Consider the following 19,524-nt stretch of genomic DNA (forward strand, 5'->3'; position numbering starts at 1 on the left):
CGGCGTTTTTGGGCCCCATTGAAATGAATGGCGGAATGTTCAAGGATTCTAATTCGATTGTGACATCACAGCTCTAATTGCTTAAGCTTGCACCTGGAAGAGTTCTAAGCCACCTGGCAGAGCTCTAATGGGCTGGGCTGGGCTGTCTGTGTATATGAAGGTGTGTGCATGTAACTTTTGACCCGTATGTCCGATTTTCATAAATGAGGTACCGTTGGAATCCTTGGATGAGGCCGAGTTCCATGCCCCTGATCAAACCCACTCTTGCAGTTCCTCGGAACCGCAATTCTAGTTAGTGGGTTTGATCCAGCAAGCCCACAGCATGGCTTTGCCATGCTGTGGGCTTGCGGAGCAAGCCCACTATTGTTCTTCTTAAGTTTACTTTATTTATTAGTGGGTTTGATCCTGCAAGCCCACAGCATGGCTGAAAGCCATGCTGTGGGCTTGCGGAGCAAGCCCACTATTGTTCTTCTTAAGTTTTCTTATTATTTATTATTCCTGTTCACCCACTTTTTGGCCGAACTACTGCTCCTAGACCGTTTGAGCTATCGACGCGGTTCGAACTCCAAAAATTCAGGCCCGAACCGGTGTAACTTGCTTGTTGATTTCGTGTCGCTGGCCCTTGTCGTTTTCGCGGTATTCCCGTTTTTCTGCGTTTTTTGGGCCCATTGAAATGAATGGCGGAATGTTCAGAATTCAAATTTCGATTGTGACATCACAGCTCTAATTGCTTAAGCTTGCACCTGGAAGAGTTCTAAGCCACCTGGCAGAGCTATAATGGGCTGGGCTGGGCTGTCTGTGTATATGAAGGTGTGTGCATGTAACTTTTGACCCGTATGTCCGATTTTCATAAATGAGGTACCGTTGGAATCCTTGGATAAGGCCGAGTTCCATGTCCCTGATCAAACCCACTCTTGCAGTTCCTCGGAACCGCAATTCTAGTTTATTTATTATTCCTTTTCACCCACTTTTTGGCCGAACTACTGCTCCTAGACCGTTTGAGCTATCAACGCGGTTCGAACTCCAAAAATTCAGGCCCGAACCGGTGTAACTTGCTTGTTAATTTCGTGTCGCTGGCCCTTGTCGTTTTCGCGGTATTCCCGTTTTTCTGCGTTTTTTGGGCCCATTGAAATGAATGGCGGAATGTTCAGAATTCAAATTTCGATTGTGACATCACAGCTCTAATTGCTTAAGCTTGCACCTGGAAGAGTTCTAAGCCACCTGGCAGAGCTCTAATGGGCTGGGCTGGGCTGTCTGTGTATATGAAGGTGTGTTCATGTAACTTTTGACCCGTATGTCCGATTTTCATAAATGAGGTACCGTTGGAATCCTTGGATGAGGCCGAGTTCCATGCTCCTGATCAAACCCACTCTTGCAGTTCCTCGGAACCGCAATTCTAGTTATTTATTATTCCTGTTCACCCACTTTTTGGCCGAACTACTGCTCCTAGACCGTTTGAGCTATCGACGCGGTTCGAACTCCAAAAATTCAGGCCCGAACCGGTGTAACTTGCTTGTTGATTTCGTGTCGCTGGCCCTTGTCGTTTTCGCGGTATTCCCGTTTTTCTGCGTTTTTTGGGCCCATTGAAATGAATGGCGGAATGTTCAGAATTCAAATTTCGATTGTGACATCACAGCTCTAATTGCTTAAGCTTGCACCTGGAAGAGTTCTAAGCCACCTGGCAGAGCTATAATGGGCTGGGCTAGGCTGTCTGTGTATATGAAGGTGTGTGCATGTAACTTTTGACCCGTATGTCCGATTTTTATAAATGAGGTACCGTTGGAATCCTTGGATAAGGCCGAGTTCCATGCCCCTGATCAAACCCACTCTTGCAGTTCCTCGGAACCGCAATTCTAGTTATTATATCTTCCTATAAGCCCACTTTTTGGCCGAACTGCTGCTCCTAGACCGTTTGAGCTATCGACGCGGTTCGAACTCCAAAAATTCAGTCCCGAACCGGTGTAACTTGCTTGTTGATTTCGTGTCGCTGGCCCTTGTCGTTTTCGCGGTATTCCCGTTTTTCTGCGTTTTTTGGGCCCATTGAAATGAATGGCGGAATGTTCAGAATTCAAATTTCGATTGTGACATCACAGCTCTAATTGCTTAAGCTTGCACCTGGAAGAGTTCTAAGCCACCTGGCAGAGCTATAATGGGCTGGGCTGGGCTGTCTGTGTATATGAAGGTGTGTGCATGTAACTTTTGACCCGTATGTCCGATTTTCATAAATGAGGTACCGTTGGAATCCTTGGATAAGGCCGAGTTCCATGCCCCTGATCAAACCCACTCTTGCAGTTCCTCGGAACCGCAATTCTAGTTGCGACTGTTTTCCAACAAATGCGACACACCGACTCGCACGCGTTCAGTGGTTCACCACAGGCATTCGGTTTAAATCCGAAATGCTCCCACACTGCAGCTGTCGCGTTTGGCTTAGAAACAATTCCATCTTTTTTGTCTTTATTAGGCGTAGCCTACTGGAACTCGCAACTAGCTTTCTCTCTGCCTAGTGCCTACCGGTATACTTCTCACGCGGCTTTTTAGCTGCACCCTGTGGTAGGATACGCCAGTAGTCCCGCCTCCCCACACACCATGCGACTGACAAGTGACTGACATGAGGGTTCACTCATCGTTACTCTAAGGACCCGAGAGAGGGAGAGAGAGAGACGAGGAAAACAAACAAGCAAATGGCATTCATCGCGGCCAGAAAAATTATCGAGCTAATTTTAATTATCATGCGATTAATTGATTTATTGAATATCGCGACAGGCCTAATGGTATTATATGGTTTTTAATCATATGGTTTTGTTTCTTTTAACTTGCATGAAACACTGTCTTGTGTCTTATACACAATGCGGCTAATACACAGGAAATTACTGTACCAGTAGTGTCCATTCTGGTGGTCAGTAAGATTTGCGTAATGTACAGTGCAATAAAAGATGTTTATGGTGTTCATTGATCTAATTAGTCTCCTTCATGTTCAGACGAGGGGAATGGACCTGGTGGAGATTCTGTCCTTCCTGTTCCAGCTGAGTTTCTCCACTCTGGGACGGGTGAGTGCACTCCTTCTTCATCCTTGTAAGGTGCTGACTTCCTGTAACGATAACATACTGGTACGATGAACACATGTTTTAAAGGTGCAGTCAGGGAGTTTACGTGATTTCAAGGCCATAACATTTTTTTTTGTCATATTCAGTAATCATCTCCTCATGACCACTAGCTGCCCATTCTGTGAGTACTCTGTAGGCAGCCCAGGCTCCGAAAACTAGAAACAAACGAAGTGGGGACAGCCTGTCCCCCAATCAAAAATTAAACCCTGCGTGGAATTTCTCTGGGAATACTGAAGGTCAGGGTTCCCACGGGTCATGGAATTTCTGAAATATCATGGAATTTTGGAAAGTCTATTCCAGACATTGAAAGTCAGGGAATTTGATCATTTTTGGGTCAACGTCATGGAATATGAGGGAATTTTGTTGTAGCAGTTGAAAATGTACTTGCCAAAATACATTAATACAAATATATGTCCATGCAGAATTGGTGTATATCTTATTAGCTTTACTGCTTGCTTGAGTAAGAGTGGTAAGCTTAACTTTGTTTATTTAATGCCCATTTATTTATATCCTGCTCTAAAAAAGTAAAAGATTCTTGAATGCTACGTAGCTGCTCTGAAATCTTTGGTTACTATATTGTACCATTCATTCTATAGTAGGTCATGGAAATTCAGTTTTTGTTTTGTCTGGGAAAGTCAGGGAAAAGTCATGGAATTTTGCATTTGACTTGGAGTGGGAACCCTGGAAGGTGAGCTACAGTACCTCTCTGGCGTGTTTCATTTGGTCTTTGGTTAAAATATAATGTGTGTTGTTTTGGACAAAAGTGTCTGCTAATAAATGTAAACATAAACTATAAATATAAACAAACACGACTTCTTGCGAAATCCCTGACTGTGCCTTTAAGTCATCCATCATTACCGTAATGGACATGTGTTCTAGTAGTGCATGTCCTTGGTGAGTCATTTCAAGTTATGATAAAAGCTGTGGCCTACTGGTTTGGGCAGGGGTGTCAAACTCATATTAGTCAGTGGGCTGGATTTGTTGGAATGAGACCTCGTGGGGAGCCGTCATGGTCATTTCCATTTTTCTGCATGGGTATCAGAGTTGTTTGATGACATAACTTAGGATCAAACAACTAAAAAATAATGTACTGCTGTCATATACTGCTCTTTCTCTCTTGAAATGCCCTACTTCTCTCTTCCTGAGGATGGTTTGTAGTGCTAGGTTTAATCGATTTATCATATCATATATTTCTTATTACACATTGTTGAAGACAACTGGATGTGAATATCTTTTTTTTTCTAATTTTGTCTTGCTACCCAAAACATCTGGACACCTAGCAGCTTCCATCTGTTTCATCGGCTCAGTGTCTTTCAATGAGCCATGATGTGGGATCTGATTGGTGAATTAGTTGAATCTGTATTCCATCTGGAGGTCCGTATTTAGACAGGAGAGCCTGCTAGTCCTAACTGCGGTGTGTTGTTCCGTTGATGCAGGATTATTCAGTGGAGGGAATGAGTGAGTCTCTGCTCACCTTTCTGCAGCACCTGCGCGAGTTTGGCCTCGTCTTCCAGAGGAAGGTGAGGGATGCTGTGTTATCATCAGTATGTGTATGTATTGTAGTTCCATTTGACAAGCCAGCAGAGAAGGACATGCAGCTAAAAGAGCCACTCTCATTAGACAACCTCTAGTAGAAAAAGTGAAGTCATTTGATATCAGTCACCAGCTGACCTGGCTGCAGGTAGACAGGTTGTGTGTGTGTGTGGTGGAGATTATGATGTGTCTATATATTTTACTCATCTGTAGAGGAAGTCTAGAAGGTACTACCCGACACGTTTGGCCATCACCTTGTCTGCTGGCATTAGCACCAATTCCTCCTCCACATCTACGTCAGGCATGGGGCCTACAGCAGGCACTGGAGAGGCTGGCTTCATTGTTGTAGAAACCAACTATCGCATTTATGCTTATACAAGTAAGTACACAAGTAAACTGACACAGTATAACTAGTGTTTTCCTAAAATCACCTCTTAAAATCTCTCTTCTTCATGCCGGATCTCCGGTGTGCGGCGCATCGATGTGATGGAAAAATGAAAATTAACTTGTTGCGCTTTGTCAAGTTCGAGTCAATTGAGTTCACCTATGATATGAGAGCAACGTAGCTCTCATTCTAACTAGCCCAGGGATGGGCAAACTACGGCCCGCGGGCCGGATCCGGCCCGCCAAGCACTTTCATCCGGCCCGCCGAGCATTTCATTTAGGCTAGTTATTAGGCTGCTCGCTATTTTTTTCCTGCGATAGACGTTGGTTAGCTTTACTGCAAACTGCTTTTCACTCTCCTTAGATAACGTTTACAATGTCAATGTCAAAACATCATGTTAAATAGAGATAACATCATGTTAAACTAAGTTAACTCTTAGTTATCTCCTTTGCAGCAGATCTAACGTGAACATATGCAATCCATTTAATTGGGAACGCGTCTGCACTCACGAGAGGGAGAGAGAGCCGCAAGTTCCAGCTGGCTTGTGATTGTTGATAATTGATATCTCCTCCTTATAAGAAAGTTTTAAAAGGAAATCATGAAGGCAACAGTAGTTCCCACTACTGACCATTTAAAAACTGTGAGAGGGCCCAGCCGTAGGTACAGCACTAGCCATAGTGGAGCAGGCAGAAGATCATTGAGAAATAAACGTGAATTAAAGCGACTGTCTTAAAGCGATAGTGTACAATTTATACATTTGTTAAACAGCATAAAATTAGCAGTATTTTTAAAACAAATTAGCAGTATTTTAAAACAAATACTTTTCATACTAAATTATAGGCTATAAAAAATGTATTTTTTTAGGCGTGTGTCGTGGGGGGGGGGGGGGGGGTTGTGTGGCCCGCCGGCCAATTTTCAAAACCCAATGTGGCCCTTGAGCCAAAAAGTTTGCCCACCCCTGAACTAGCCTAATGTTACTGGCCGAAGAGAAGCAGAGCAGGGCAGATCTTGGCAAAACCATCTGGTTGAGATACCGGGAACTTTCTTTTGTCTATTATTTGAAAGGTCACCTTTACAAATTGGGGTTTGGATGTGCATTAAATAAGGTGATTTTGATTTATGTAAAAAACAACTGACCATGTCTGAGGGTTCACAAACTTTCACGCAGCTCCGTATGTGACATGGGCTGACCTCACTAAAAATGTGTAATCGTTGCATCATTCCATTGTTGCAACACCTAGTATGTATTTATGGCATCTGTGACTGAGACAGGCTAATGGTACGCAGAAATCTAAACATATTCATTCTTACGGCAGCTTTCATGGAGAAAGGAAAAGGTGTCACAAAGTCATGTCAGAGTTAATAACTCATCATATAGTGCAGGGCTCTTCAACCTTTTTCAGCCCAAGGACCCCATGGCTGAGAGACACTGAGCACAGACCCCCCACCAAATTTAGGCCTGATATAAATATCTTATATTTGGAACTAAATACACTCACACTCACAATGCTGCACATGACATGTTTCCACGGTGATCACATGATCGCATGAAGACTCATAGGTAGCCCATATGTTGTTTTATCAACACATAGAAAGCATATTTTTTGCTTCAGATGAAATAATTTGGCGGACCCCTTGCAGTACCTCCGCAGACCCCAGGTTGAATATCACTGTCATAGTGCCACCTCTTCACTGTTTGCACCTTGTCCAAGCTTCTCTATGGAGAGCTCGTAAACTTCACACTTTGTAATGCGTAATTAAAACCTGACTCCCATCTTTCTACAGCAGGGGTTTTCAACCAGTGTTCTGCGGCCCACTTGTGGTCCGTGAGGACATAGCTGGTGGTCCACGACCATGGATTCAGTAATGTAGTTTCAATGTGGGAATCAATATTTTTGTTCAGTGGTGGTCCTGGAGTTGCTTAAGTAGTCGGAATGATGGTCCCTGGTTCGCAATCAGTTGAAAACCCCTGTTCTACAGGATATAGGGCATTCAGCTGACATCACACTCACTCTGCTGTGTCTACTGCTCCTCTACCTCAGAGCAGTCTCCAGCTTTAAATTTTTAAAATGATTTAAATTATTCTGCATACAAACTGAGGTTAAAAACATACTCATCCAACACCCACACTCTCATAACCCTCCCCCCATTTTCCCTCAAGTCTCTAACTGCCCCTCTCTCTGTGTTCTTCCCTCTTCTGCTTTCTACCCACCCCCTCTCTCTCTCTCTCTCTCCCTCTCTCTCTCTCTCTCTCTCTCCTCCTAGACTCTGAGCTGCAGATTGCTCTGGTGGCTCTGTTCAGTGAGATGCTCTATAGGTTTCCTGATGTGGTGGTGGCGCAGGTCACCAGGGAATCAGTGCAGCAAGCTATTGCCAACGGCATCACAGCACAGCAGGTACCATTTGCCAGGGAGAACGGAACTGTTTGAGATAGAATGGGCATGGCACACTGTCAATATCACAGGGGATTGGTTTATACATTAGGCAGGTTCATGACAAAAAGCCAGATTCCTCCTCATTATTTGCATGTAATTTTATGATAATATCTTCAAATGTTAAACTGTAACTATGACAATTCATGAACATCTATGATGTGTGTGTGTGGGGGGGGGTATTTGTCTGAAATGTCACAATATGAAATATGTCACTATATACACTATAGGATTTCAGAATTTTGGTATAATACTAAATGACTAAATAAAATGTCATCATTACATTGTTATGGTTATGGATAAGCTTTTGTCCAAAGCGACATACAAATACAAAACAATATAATACTTAAAACCATTGTTAAAACTGTTAGTTAGTTCACCCTAGTAGCCATCAGCAGACACTGTGTAAGTTAGTTCACCCTAGAAGCCATCAGCAGACTCTGTGTAAGTTAGTTCACCTGAGTAGCCATCAGCAGACAGACTTCTGATGGCTAAATGTGTAAAGATGTGTGTTTCCTCAGATTATCCACTTTATGCGGACCAGAGCACACCCAGTCATGGTCAAACAGGTACTGTGTTTGTGTTGAATCAAAACACCTAATATTAAAGATGTTAGAAACACCCAATGTAATATGAATATGAGTTCAGATGCAAAACCTTCTAAATCCTTACAACCATACAAATCAATATTTCAGACCAGAAAGAGTGGTATTCAGGGTTTTTTGAAGCAAAATTATTTGATTAACGTATACTATGTGTGGAGAGCATTCACACACCGTCGTTGTCTCATTTTTGACAGAGGTGGCGTATAGAGACTTTTTCACCTGAACTCTTCATGTAACTATGATATTAGCTTTTCTTGCTAACTTCCAACCAGTTCAAACCATTATACCCCATCCCTATAATGTGTGGCACACATGGTAAATAATTGGCATGCAGGGATATCCATCTCTCTGGTAGAGTCCTGATTTTTTTTTAGAAGGCAGTTACGTCATGCCTAATTAGAACAGCCAATCTCAGTCTTGGTTGCCTCGTGTTCTTTTGAAAACTTGCATATCAAAGTACTCTGTCAGACCATTTTTCGTATCTGTTACTTGATTCTGATATGCAAATACAAAAATGATATACAAATGTTTTTGCCATTGTGATTCAGTTACTTCAAAGCCAATCGATGTTTTCATGTGGTCTTTTCATCATTTTGTGTTTTTATCTTTTACTTTTTTCTTAGACTCCAGTTCTCCCCTCGACTATCACTGATCAAATCAGGCTGTGGGAACTTGAAAAGGATCGACTACAGTTCACAGAAGGTGTGTGTGTGTGTGTGTGTGTGTGTCTGGTTGGTTGGTTGCATGTTTATAGGTGTGTTCAGGAAAAAAAAAACGTAATTCAATTGTCTTGATAAGACTGCTCAGGCTGTCAAAGCAGTTTCCCATTCCATCATGCAAAGGTCACCCATGTGGGGATTAATTTACTGGCATTTGAAGTGGGCATGTGATGGAGCCATTTAGTCTCCGCCTTGTGCTGCCGTTGCATGTGCTGCAACTTCAGCCTCTGGGGTGTGAGAAATGTCTTTAGGGTTGGTATAATCAGAAACTGAGATAATGAAAAAATAAATGGATTTTGCTGGCAATGGCCAAGTCGACCTTTAAAGATGATGCCCTTTGACTTGACCCCTCTATGTATCTTTCTCTTTGTATTCTTCTCATCATGTCTTTCACACGTATTCTCTCTTTGTTCACTCATAGGAGTGCTGTATAATCAGTTCCTCTCCCAAGCGGACTTTGAGGTGCTTCGCGACAGAGCTCAGGTGAATGTGTGAACTGTGCGCCTGTTCCATTGTTCCTCTGGGCTGCAGACATTATGACGGGGGTCAGACATTACATAACCTTTCAAACATTATTCTCAATTATGTTATTATGTTGTTAACTGTGGGAGTGTTTATTTGCTGTGCAACCCTCTTGTCCAAACACTCACATTTAGTGTTCTTGGCCATTATGGCAAAGACCCAGTTCAGAGAGTCGATATGTTTGTGAACCAGCTCACTTGTGTCTTTTCTCTCTCTCCCCCTGCAGGGTTTGGGGGTATTGGTATGGCAGAACCCTGCCCACAGGGTCATGGTAGTAACACCCCACGGGCACAGCGAGGTGAAGAGATTCTGGAAGAGACAGAAGAGTCATACTTAATAGACATGGCACATCTTCATCACCCACGAATTACCCAGAATGAGTCAAGGACATGCATATGGACGGAAAACTTGCTGAACTGGAGGCGGACTTGTAGGAGTGTGGCACACAGAGATGCTCCAGGCTCATCTTCTCAGAAGAAGTCAGTAGTGGCCATGATGTATGACAAGCCAGTTGGGAGGACACACTCCTCCTCATAGCCATCACTGGAAATTAACTGAAAACTGGGTTTGTCAGCTAGATTGTGACTAAAAAAAGTGTCATTAGAACAGTGAAGCCCCAGATAGGGGTGGACCCTACAATAATGAACATTTATGGAGGAATATACCGTCAGTATGCGATGTATTTGCTGCAATTGATTTGCATTATAAAGTGAGAGACTTTTTCATGCAACCATATTTTTGTTACGTTATCATTTTATTTGTAAAAGTGTCAAATAAATAATCTAAAAACACATTCTGTTCATAGATCCTTGTGATAATATTGTTTTCATTCGTCAGACCGCCCTTTGGTGGTTCTTGGGAAACGTGAACCTGTCAGCCCAGCTGTGGAAAGACAGCTGGTGGATGGAGCTGGAGGGTGGGGGAGCTACCATCTCCGAGGACATTCCATGACAAACCCACCCAAGCGCAAGACATTGTTTCAAGATTTTATTGTATAAATTCGTTTAAATTTAACGGAACGTCTTTTGGGTAGGCGATACATTATACGAACCTTCAGTCTGCCGTGAAACTAATGCTGCTGTTTTCATTTTCGCTAGCATCTGGCTAACTGGATACCTGCTAACAACAAACGCCAACAAAAGTAGAATGTCTGCGTTGTTTCGTTTCACCTGCTGAATAATCTGTAGTGTCTTAAGATGTCAGAGTGATGACAAAATATTTTAGATGCCTTATTTTAAATTTTCCTCTGTAATACATTTGTTAGTGTTATATTTGACTGAGCAACCTGCTCGACGTCAAGGCCTCATATGGAAGCAGGGAGCTTGCGTGAGAATCCCCCGGGTTCTAGAGTGACCGAGTCGGCAGACTGGAGAGAGGAGACCCCGGGTGAGGAGGCAGAAGAAAGGGACGAAGACCTGAAAGACAGGGGTGGAGATGGGGGGAACGAGAAAAATGGCGAGGAAGTGGAGGGTGACTGTGCGGTTAGTGGTGCTCCTGAAAAAGAGAGGTCTATGGAGGAGGAAACGGAAAAGTACGAGGAAGAACTGGATCCAAGAATCCAGGTAAGATAACTAAAGTCTAGCAAACGTTATCTAGTAAATGTAAGCTTTCCAACAAAGTAAAATCACCAGTAATACAAGTTTGTAATCATACAAAATTCCTTTGGTTTAAAGTTACAGTATTGAAAGTGACTCATTTAAATGTGACAACCACCCAGTGGTTTTCGCAATGTGAAATTAAGTGTTCATGCATGATGATCGCTAACGTTACTGTCGTGAGGTGATAAAATGTTTGTAACACTGGTGGGCCTTCTCAACCGCTGCAGGAAGAGCTGGAGCATCTAAACCAGGCCAGTGATGAGATTAATCGACTGGAGCTGCAACTGGATGTGAGTAAAGTAGTGGAGTTAATTAGAACAGAGATGTCAAGCGGGGTTACTTGAGGTTTTTCCATACTCCAGTCTGATTTGTAGGCCTATTTTATTAGTGGTGTCAAATGAGGTCAGGTTGAAGATGTTTACTGGGTTTAGTACTTAGTGTTAGGAGGAAAATACGGGGGTGTTGGAGAGAAATAACATCATAATAATGGTTCATCTGTATGCTAGAAATGAATGTTGTCATGTTGTCAAAGCTGCTGCAAAATGAGGGGTAATTCTTGCAGAATTTACCGTTCTGAGATAGTTTGTTAGAATGGATCTTTTCACTCCTTTTTGTTTCGTTTTCTCTGTCTGTACGACCACCTTCATCTAGCCTATGTGGTTTGTTCATTCAATCAGGAAGCGCGATCCAGCTACAGACGGATCCTGACAGACTCGGCTCGGAAGCTCAATGCTCAGGGCTCACAGCTGGGGACCTGTATCGAGAAGGCCAGGCCATACTATGAGGCTCGCAGGCTTGCTAAAGAGGTGTGTGTGTGTGTGTGTATGTGTGTGTGTGTGTGTGTGTGTGCGTGTGCGCGCGCGTCTCCTCAGTGTATTCATGCCCATGTTTGTAATCACACTCCCCGTGTTTCCTCATCACTCAGTAAGGCACCATCCATTTTACATTTTCTCTCTCATGTATGTGAGTATACAGTAATGTACAAACACAGTTAATAGCAAATGGGTTTTAATCTGTTATTTTATGTCTTATGCCACTGTGATTGATGGTTGTGTCTTAAGGTTAACTGTGCCTGACCATGCTGTGCCTGGCAGTGTAGTGATTGGTTGTGTAGTGATTGGTTGTGTATGGTCCTCAGGCACAGCAGGAGACCCAGAAGGCGGCTCTGCGTTATGAGCGGGCTGTCTCGATGCACACAGCGGCACGAGAGATGGTGTATGTGGCAGAGCAGGGTCTCTTAGCCGATAAAAACACCCTGGATCCCACCTGGCAGGAGATGCTCAATCATGCTACTTCCAAGGTACACACACACACAAACACAGACACACACACACAGGCTTCCCCAGTCAACTAATAGAGAATCAGCTCACTCCACTGAAAGTTAAACCTGTACTGGACGCAGCTCATGGAATATGAAAGAGGAAGAAGAATTGCTATTTTAAAGTTTGTGTCAGTTTTATCAAAAAAAAATGTGAGTCTACTTCACACATGATATAGTGTATCTAGCTTAGTGTCTCTTCTAGGTAACTAAGATTAGATAAGAGACTATTATTAGGTTGTTGCTAATTCATGAAAAACTTGTTCTACCACTCTGTTGGTATTGGTTGAACACAATGTTATAAAAAATGACGTTAGTCCGCACACTGAAAACTCCTCCTTTATAAAAAAGATTTTAATCACCACATGTGACGTTTCGGGCTGACTGCCCTTCTTCAGACATGAAGACAGCAAGAAGACAAGGCACATTTATACACACACCAATCAAAAAGTCATCTGACAAATCACTTGTTACAGGTTATTATCTTAAAGTGCAAAGTGTCCATTAAAGTGCAAAGTATCCATTAAAGTGCAAGTGCAGACAAAGTCACATGACAATACTGTGTACTGTACATAGTGCCCCAGACAATCTTAAAGTGGTGATAAATACAGGCACAGTTAAGCAAAAAAGCCACAGCTTATATCACAGTAACATGACCTAGCTTAAGAAGTCACAGTAACATGGCCTATCTTAACAGAGTAATGATGAAATACAGCCCAGAAGAGCAAAAACAAGCGAACAGGCCACAGCTTATACATCACAGTGATGTGACCTAGCTTAGGAAATCACAGTAACATGGCCTAGCTTGAGAGAGCAATGATCTGATACAATTTGACCCAATCAGTGACATACAAACAATAAAGTACAGAGAGCCTCTGATAAATATAAGGCCTAGTTGAGCCTACAAAAAAGGTCGCAGATCAAATTCCTCATTCATTCCTTTGGGGGCTAGAGTGTCAAGCGTATATATCCAGAAGGCCTCCCTCTTTAGTAGTAGCGTATTGATGTCACCCCCCCTAGTGGGTGATTTGACTACTTCGATCCCCCAGTAGCAAAGTGTGGACAGATTGTGGGAGTTGAGGGTGAAATGAACTGCTACAGGGCTTTTGGAGTCATGATTTCTTATGTTGGATCTATGTTCAGATATTCTGAATTTCAATGGCCGAGTGGTTTTGCCAATATAGGCAAGACCACATGGACATTTGAGCATGTAAATGACATTCCGTGTGGTACAAGTGATAATGTCTTTGATAACAAAAGACTTCCCTGTATGAGGATGGCTGAAACAGTTCATTTTGTGTGTGAAATTGCATTGTGTGCATCGGCCACATCTATAATTCCCAGGGGGCGCTGCTTGTAAGAAGTTGGTTGGAGTTACTGGTGGAAGGTGGGCCCTCACCAGAGAATTACGCAAGTTGGGTGGTCTTTTGAAAACTACCCGCGGGGCAGAAGTGAAAACTTTTAATCCTGGATCAGATTCAATGATATGCCAGTACCTATTGATGATGGATTTAATCTCTTTTCCAATGGGGGAATATTGCACAATACAGTTTACTTGAGGTCTTGTTTTTTGTACTCTGCTGCGTTGAAGACATTTTGCTTGAGAAACAGAATCAAAACGACTGCGTGCGATTGGTCTCACAGGGTTGTTTTCTGCAACTAACTCCAAAAAAGCTACATATTTTGAAACAACCTACAGACGATAGGATTACAGGCCTATACAGACAAATTGTGATTTTGAATGTGTTTTTTCCACAAATGACGAAACCTTTTTAGGGTGTTTTTCTTTGACTTTGTATTAGATGAAATTTGTCATGTCTACCACATTTTATGTAGAAGGAAGCAACAAAAATAGAAATGACTGGAGAGTAAATGGTTCAAGTCAGGATGCCCTACTTCCCCAAGGCAACAATTAACTGCGCACAGTTATTCAACTGTAGCCTATGTCTACTTGTTGTGTCTAGAATTGTGATGCTGTATTTGTTTTAATACAACTTAGAAAAATTCATATAGGGCCTTTTAAGATGTTTACTCGTTCCCAATTATTAGAAAAATTCATATAGGGCCTTTTAAGATGTTTACTCGTTCCCAATTATTTTTTTTAATCTACGGTATCCTGGGGAGGAATTGTATGTGATTAGTTTAGCTGGAGTCTCTAGTCCTCTGAGGGGCTGTGTGTGCAGCGGTGGGAGGGAAGTTTCCGATGAGCGGCGATGTTTCCAGTGCTGTGCTCAGCGGTTTCTATGGCGCTGGCAGGTGAACGAGGCGGAGGAGGAGCGGCTGCGGAGCGAGCGCGAGCATCAGCGCGTCACACAGCTGTGTCAGGAGGCCGAGGCCCGCGTGCAGACGCTCCAGAAGGCCCTGAAGAGGGTCATCGTCAAGTCCAAACCCTACTTTGAGCTCAAGGCCCAGTTCAACCACATCCTAGAGGTAAGACACACACACACTCTTATGGCCTAACTGTATTTTATGTAGTCTTAACTGCATATTGAAGATAAGAAAATGTGGTCAAAGTATGATGTTGGACAAGTGATGTTTACAAAAGTAACAAAAAAAAATAGTTTGGTACCTTTGTGTTTCCATTGTTGAAGCACATACATTTTGTTGAAAGGTTTGCCTAACAAACTGTTATCATGTCTAAGCTTGTCTAAGCATAGAGAATCTGAATACTCATGCATACATATTTACTATTTTGCAATTTTTCATATCAGTTGGGTGTTTAGTAAGGTAAGTCACCCTCTACTGTTCTCTGGCATGTTGACTTTTAAAAGCATTGCCAGCTGGTTAAACAGCAGATCACTAATAATTACAACCAAGGGATGGTGTACATTTTTGTCCAGGAATCAGGCGGACATGCCCCTCTGATTGGTCAGAATACATGAGCTTAAACAGTAAACATCAAAATGTAGAAATTAATTTGTTGCAGATTTTGGTTTGTTATGAATATTATATTTAGTAGGGGTGGGACAAAATATGAATATGGCAATATAGCATATGGTTTCTTTTTGCGATAAGTTATCAATATGCTGACACCAAATATTGATATATTTACTAAGTTATTAAATTCATGCATAAACATATGCATAAACGTGTCTAAAACACTGAAATATGCATTTTAAAAAGGAAATCTGTGATTTCTTGAGAGCTATATTTTTGCTAATTTGAATTAGAATCGCTGAATTGTGATATTATCGCTATCATGGCCAAAGTATCGTGACTATCGATTCGTGAGGCACTCTGCGTTTCCCAGCCGTAATATTGAGTGAGATTTTAGTGTAATAAAAGTTGCATTACAGTTCAGATCAGCAACAGTGACTAGCTTGATGGAGATGGAACAGAAAACAGAAAACCAGGTCTCATAATTTAAAAACAATTGTGCTGTGTTAGAACATCTTCAGGTTGCAAATAAATATCCCAGAGCTATGAGGCGTGCAAAATAAGGAAATTGAAGAAGATGAATCCTATAATGAAAAGCATGGAGTTTTTAACATGTCTAACTTCACATTAAAATAATGTTTTGATCTTGAAATTGAGCCTCAAATCATTATTTACATTGTAGATTATTTTTGTGAATCTGCTTTGTGCTGCATCACAGAATGCTTAATCTAAATCTAAATGCTTATAGTGCATGATCATGGGAAGATTGCTCATTAACACTTTTGGTGTCTCGCAGTTTAGTTTGATGTGGTGCTCTTCCGTCTCACTGTAACTGATGTATTTGTCTGTCTGTCTGTGTGTGTGTGTGTGTTTGCCTGTGTACGGACACACTCTGTTTTAGGAGCACAAGTCCAAGGTGGTGCAGCTTGAGGAGCGTGTTGCCAAGGTCAAGACCCGCTACTCAGTCGCGCTGCGCAACCTGGAGCAGATCAGCGAGCAGATCCACGCCCAGAGGGGGCGCGTGCGCGTCGCCAGACAGAGCGTCCGCACCTGCCAGGGCCGCAGCTCTCCGGTCGGGGCCGAGTCGGAGAAGGAGGAGGTGGTCCAGGCGGGGGCGTACGGTGGCGTCGGCGCGGGGTTGACCAACAGCGAGTGGGCCGACTCGGAGAAGACCCGCCAGTGGGTGGAGCGTCACCGGGAGAGTGGGTGGGGCCAGCAGGAGAAGGCGGGCTCGGACTCCATGTCCGTCATCAGCCTGCAGACGATCGCGTCCGACCTGGAGAAGTGCGACAGCGTGGAGCACCTGGGAGAGATGAGCGACGTGGGCAGCCTGCTGGGGGAAGACCTGGAGAGAGAGAGAGCCATGATGGAGATGGAGAGGGAGAGGCACAGGGAGAGGGAGAGGGAGAAGGAGAGGGGGGCAGAGGAGAGGCCCGTGGCCAAGGAGGGAGGGCTGGGAGTGGAGAGGGGAGCCGTCGGAGCCGAGAGGCAGCAGAGTTTTGTCAAGCAACACCACAGGAGCGTAAGCCTGTAAGAACACACAGGCACACACAGAAAAACACACACACACACACACACACACACACACACACACACACACTCATTCATTCACAAACACACCACAGGAGCAAGGATTCATCCCACACAAACAGATGTGTCAATACTACAACCAAACAAAATACACATCCACTTACACAACTCATTTTGAAGAACTGTAGCCAGTATCTGCCACTTCCTAGTGGAGGAAGTGATTTTATCCTCAGCTCTCTGCTCAACGCTGCTCACTTGCATGCTGATGAACACACACACACTCGCCACATAAACCTTCATTTTTACCGTCAGGAACAAATCTGTGTGTGTGTGTGTGTGTGTGTTTTGAGTCAACACTATCTGTATGGACAGAGGTGCAGCATGATCTTATAAGTAGAAACAGATTCCCACTGACAAGATTCTCTTACACTCTTCGCCGCTGGAACACACACACACACACGCCTATTAAAAACGCACTTTAAGATGTGAGGGGAATGTGAAGGCAGGCCCCTGAGGGATTCGAAGTCCTTCCTCTCCGAGCAAGTTTCATATTCCACACCAATATCAGTGTTTTGAGGAGGGTGGGGGGTGAGGCACTGTGGAACACTGGAAGGCGGAAAAAGAATAGAGCAGAAAGGTCAGGTTTCTCTAAAAGGTCGTCGCTGTGATCGTCCCATCATTGAAAACAGACACCATTGCGCATCCTGAAGCCGCTCATAATAATAGCAGCATCAAGCCCACCAATCCCGCTAGTCCTCTCCCCTGTTCCAGTATCTTCTCACTGCAACACTCATGCAGCACTTTATGCAGGAAGATTGAAGGTGACTCTTGCAAGGCTTGTCTGATTTAAACACACGCCCAGGCGAACACTGACACACACACACACATATACACTTGGGCGTGTGTATTTTTTTTTTTGGCAGTGTGCATGATACTGACACAATTCTACTTGACTGGATGCTGTGCACACACACTTGTTTCATAAACACAAATACATAAACACACAGACGCACACACTCTCTATATCCGTAAGATGTCGATGATCAAAAGATCCGCCGGAGACAGATGATGTCATGGTTCTGCTGCCTACGCAGTAATCCCAGCAGTCCTGAATCATCTCGCAGGAGCCCGAGACTACTGACGTTAATGTGCTGTTTTTGGTTGGACGTGAGAGCGTTCTTTGATTATTTATTTTTTTTTGTCTGTGTGTGTCTGTGTTCTTTCTTCTGTGTACTCTGCTGGAGTCAGAGAGGAGACGATCTTGTCGTTGTCGTGGACACCAGATGTTTTACAGTCTAGGAGGCACGAGCTGGACCCTCTTATCCCCCTTTTTATCCTGACTTTGTCCGTGTCATTGCTCTCTTCGTTTACTCTCTGGTCATCTCTCTATACCACCCCCCCTTCCCCCCTTCACTCCATCCTCATTACCAACCAATAACCAATTGTTCTTCTCTTCCTCGAGTGCCACAGTGACTCTGGCCTGAGGTTAATGGTCTAGTTGTGGCTAGCTTGGGATGGCTGTTGTACCACAAGTCTTATTAACTGATGAAATACCATAGTACACACTCTCTTTCTCGCAGCAGTGATTATCTTGACTTTGACGCTTTTGACAGAGCCGCTTGTTAGGGTCACTGGCCGCTGTGACTGTCTTTAGATCAGCGGTTTGGCTGTCTTAGACCCGCTGGAGAAGTGGCCCTTAATTCCTGATGCGGGATTAGTCTTATCCTCCCACCTCATGTCTTCCCATCTGCTTCAGTGGCTCCTTGTGTCTGTGCACTCTGCTGCCCTTTTCTGACTGTCTGCATCGTCACCCCCCTCGCCTCTCGCCTACTCTGCCCTGATCCCAGTAGCCCTCTCACACGGCACACATCCTAGCGACCCCCCTACTGTCCATGTTACTAACCGCCTCACACTCGACAGCCCCCCGTTGTGCATTCTGCTTGCCTCTGTCCCAGTGTTCTGTACATACGCCCCTGCTGTACAGACCTGTTTGTGTGTTGGCCGTGCAGGTGATGTATTATAAATGCTGAACAATGTTGACTGACCGGTAACTTATTAAGGATGTAATTTATTGAATAACAGATGATTAAAACTTTTATTGAACAACCCCACTTTGGCCTCATGGGTTATTTTTTTTCCACACTGTAATAAGGAAAAACTACCAGGCAGGTTCCCCAGAACGGTGGTTAATGGAGCAAGGCTTATAACGATCTGTTGTGAAATGCTCAGACTTTGTCGCACAAACTTCTTATATGAGGGCAATGAACACGCCTACGTACACAAACACACACACACACACACACACAAACAAAACGGTAGCAAATAATTGCGACTAAGCACCAACGTGGGTGTAAGGAGCAGTGATGGAACATCAGGGTAGAGATTACGATAGCAATTTCAGCCAGAGAGGAGTGGGTCAGGGGCCGGGTCGGGGTGCTGGCAGATGGGGAAAAAGGTGATGGATGAAGTCTTTTGGAGAACCAGGCTGGAAGAGGTGAGAGATATGCTGCTCAGCAACGGCAAGTGAGAGACAGATTCAATTAGGAGGGACAGAGAGGTTGGCGAGAGGAGGTAAAGACTATCGGACTGGTCATCGGTGAAAAGAAGGCGAGGACAGGGAGACTTCCAAGCTGGCCTCAGCCATTTAAATAAAGATATAGACCTCAGTGTAAGCCCCAAAGACAGAAGGGGGGTGGTAGGGGCGACAGTATAAGAGCGACCAGGAGATGATTGAGGGCAGAGAGAATGGGTGGAGAGAAAAGGATTCATGAGCAGCAGCAGAATTGAACAATGGGGCTAAGGAGAGTAAGTGTTGATAGACAGTGATTACATCCAAGGCCCGTGATGGGGAGTTAATAAAAGAGGGAGGGAGAGGAGCATGACAGCCAGACTGAACAGAGA

General features: G+C 43.8%; 2 protein-coding genes across 2 annotated transcripts in view; both read left to right on the forward strand.

Moving 5' to 3' along the window:
* The window catches only part of gtf2h4 (general transcription factor IIH, polypeptide 4), a 37,834-nt gene extending 27,741 nt beyond the window's left edge, over window positions 1–10,093 (forward strand). Inside the window, exons 7-14 of the mRNA XM_076301536.1 lie at window positions 2,979–3,047; window positions 4,541–4,624; window positions 4,851–5,016; window positions 7,288–7,418; window positions 7,976–8,023; window positions 8,683–8,761; window positions 9,200–9,261; window positions 9,527–10,093. Coding sequence (XP_076157651.1) covers window positions 2,979–3,047; window positions 4,541–4,624; window positions 4,851–5,016; window positions 7,288–7,418; window positions 7,976–8,023; window positions 8,683–8,761; window positions 9,200–9,261; window positions 9,527–9,637 — 750 coding nt within the window. The 3' untranslated portion in view covers window positions 9,638–10,093. The remainder of the gene's footprint in view (window positions 1–2,978; window positions 3,048–4,540; window positions 4,625–4,850; window positions 5,017–7,287; window positions 7,419–7,975; window positions 8,024–8,682; window positions 8,762–9,199; window positions 9,262–9,526) is intronic.
* Window positions 10,094–10,194: 101 nt separating this feature from the next.
* sh3bp5lb (SH3-binding domain protein 5-like, b) lies at window positions 10,195–18,734 on the forward strand. Its single transcript, XM_076301538.1, has 7 exons — window positions 10,195–10,329; window positions 10,565–10,862; window positions 11,126–11,188; window positions 11,576–11,704; window positions 12,037–12,198; window positions 14,473–14,646; window positions 15,995–18,734. The coding sequence occupies exons 2-7, from the start codon at window positions 10,608–10,610 to the stop codon at window positions 16,625–16,627; spliced, it is 1,416 nt and encodes a 471-aa protein (XP_076157653.1). The 5' UTR covers window positions 10,195–10,329; window positions 10,565–10,607; the 3' UTR covers window positions 16,628–18,734.
* The last annotated feature ends 790 nt before the right edge of the window (window positions 18,735–19,524 follow it).

This window comes from Alosa pseudoharengus, unplaced genomic scaffold (assembly GCF_046254945.1).
Source record: "Alosa pseudoharengus isolate Yale_2024_CS ecotype anadromous, Long Island Sound unplaced genomic scaffold, YU_APseudo_1.1 YU_APseudo_1.1_scf_23, whole genome shotgun sequence".
NCBI classification, from domain to species: domain Eukaryota; kingdom Metazoa; phylum Chordata; class Actinopteri; order Clupeiformes; family Clupeidae; genus Alosa; species Alosa pseudoharengus.

What these genes read in the sequence shown, in the direction of transcription:
- sh3bp5lb (XM_076301538.1), top strand. Translation starts at nt 10,608, where the DNA reads ATGGAAGCAGGGAGCTTGCGTGAGAATCCCCCGGGTTCTAGAGTGACC. An exon ending in TCAATCATGCTACTTCCAAG is followed by an intron (nt 12,199 to 14,472) that starts GTACACACACAC and finishes TGGCGCTGGCAG; the next exon opens with GTGAACGAGGCGGAGGAGGA. An exon ending in AGTTCAACCACATCCTAGAG is followed by an intron (nt 14,647 to 15,994) that starts GTAAGACACACA and finishes ACTCTGTTTTAG; the next exon opens with GAGCACAAGTCCAAGGTGGT.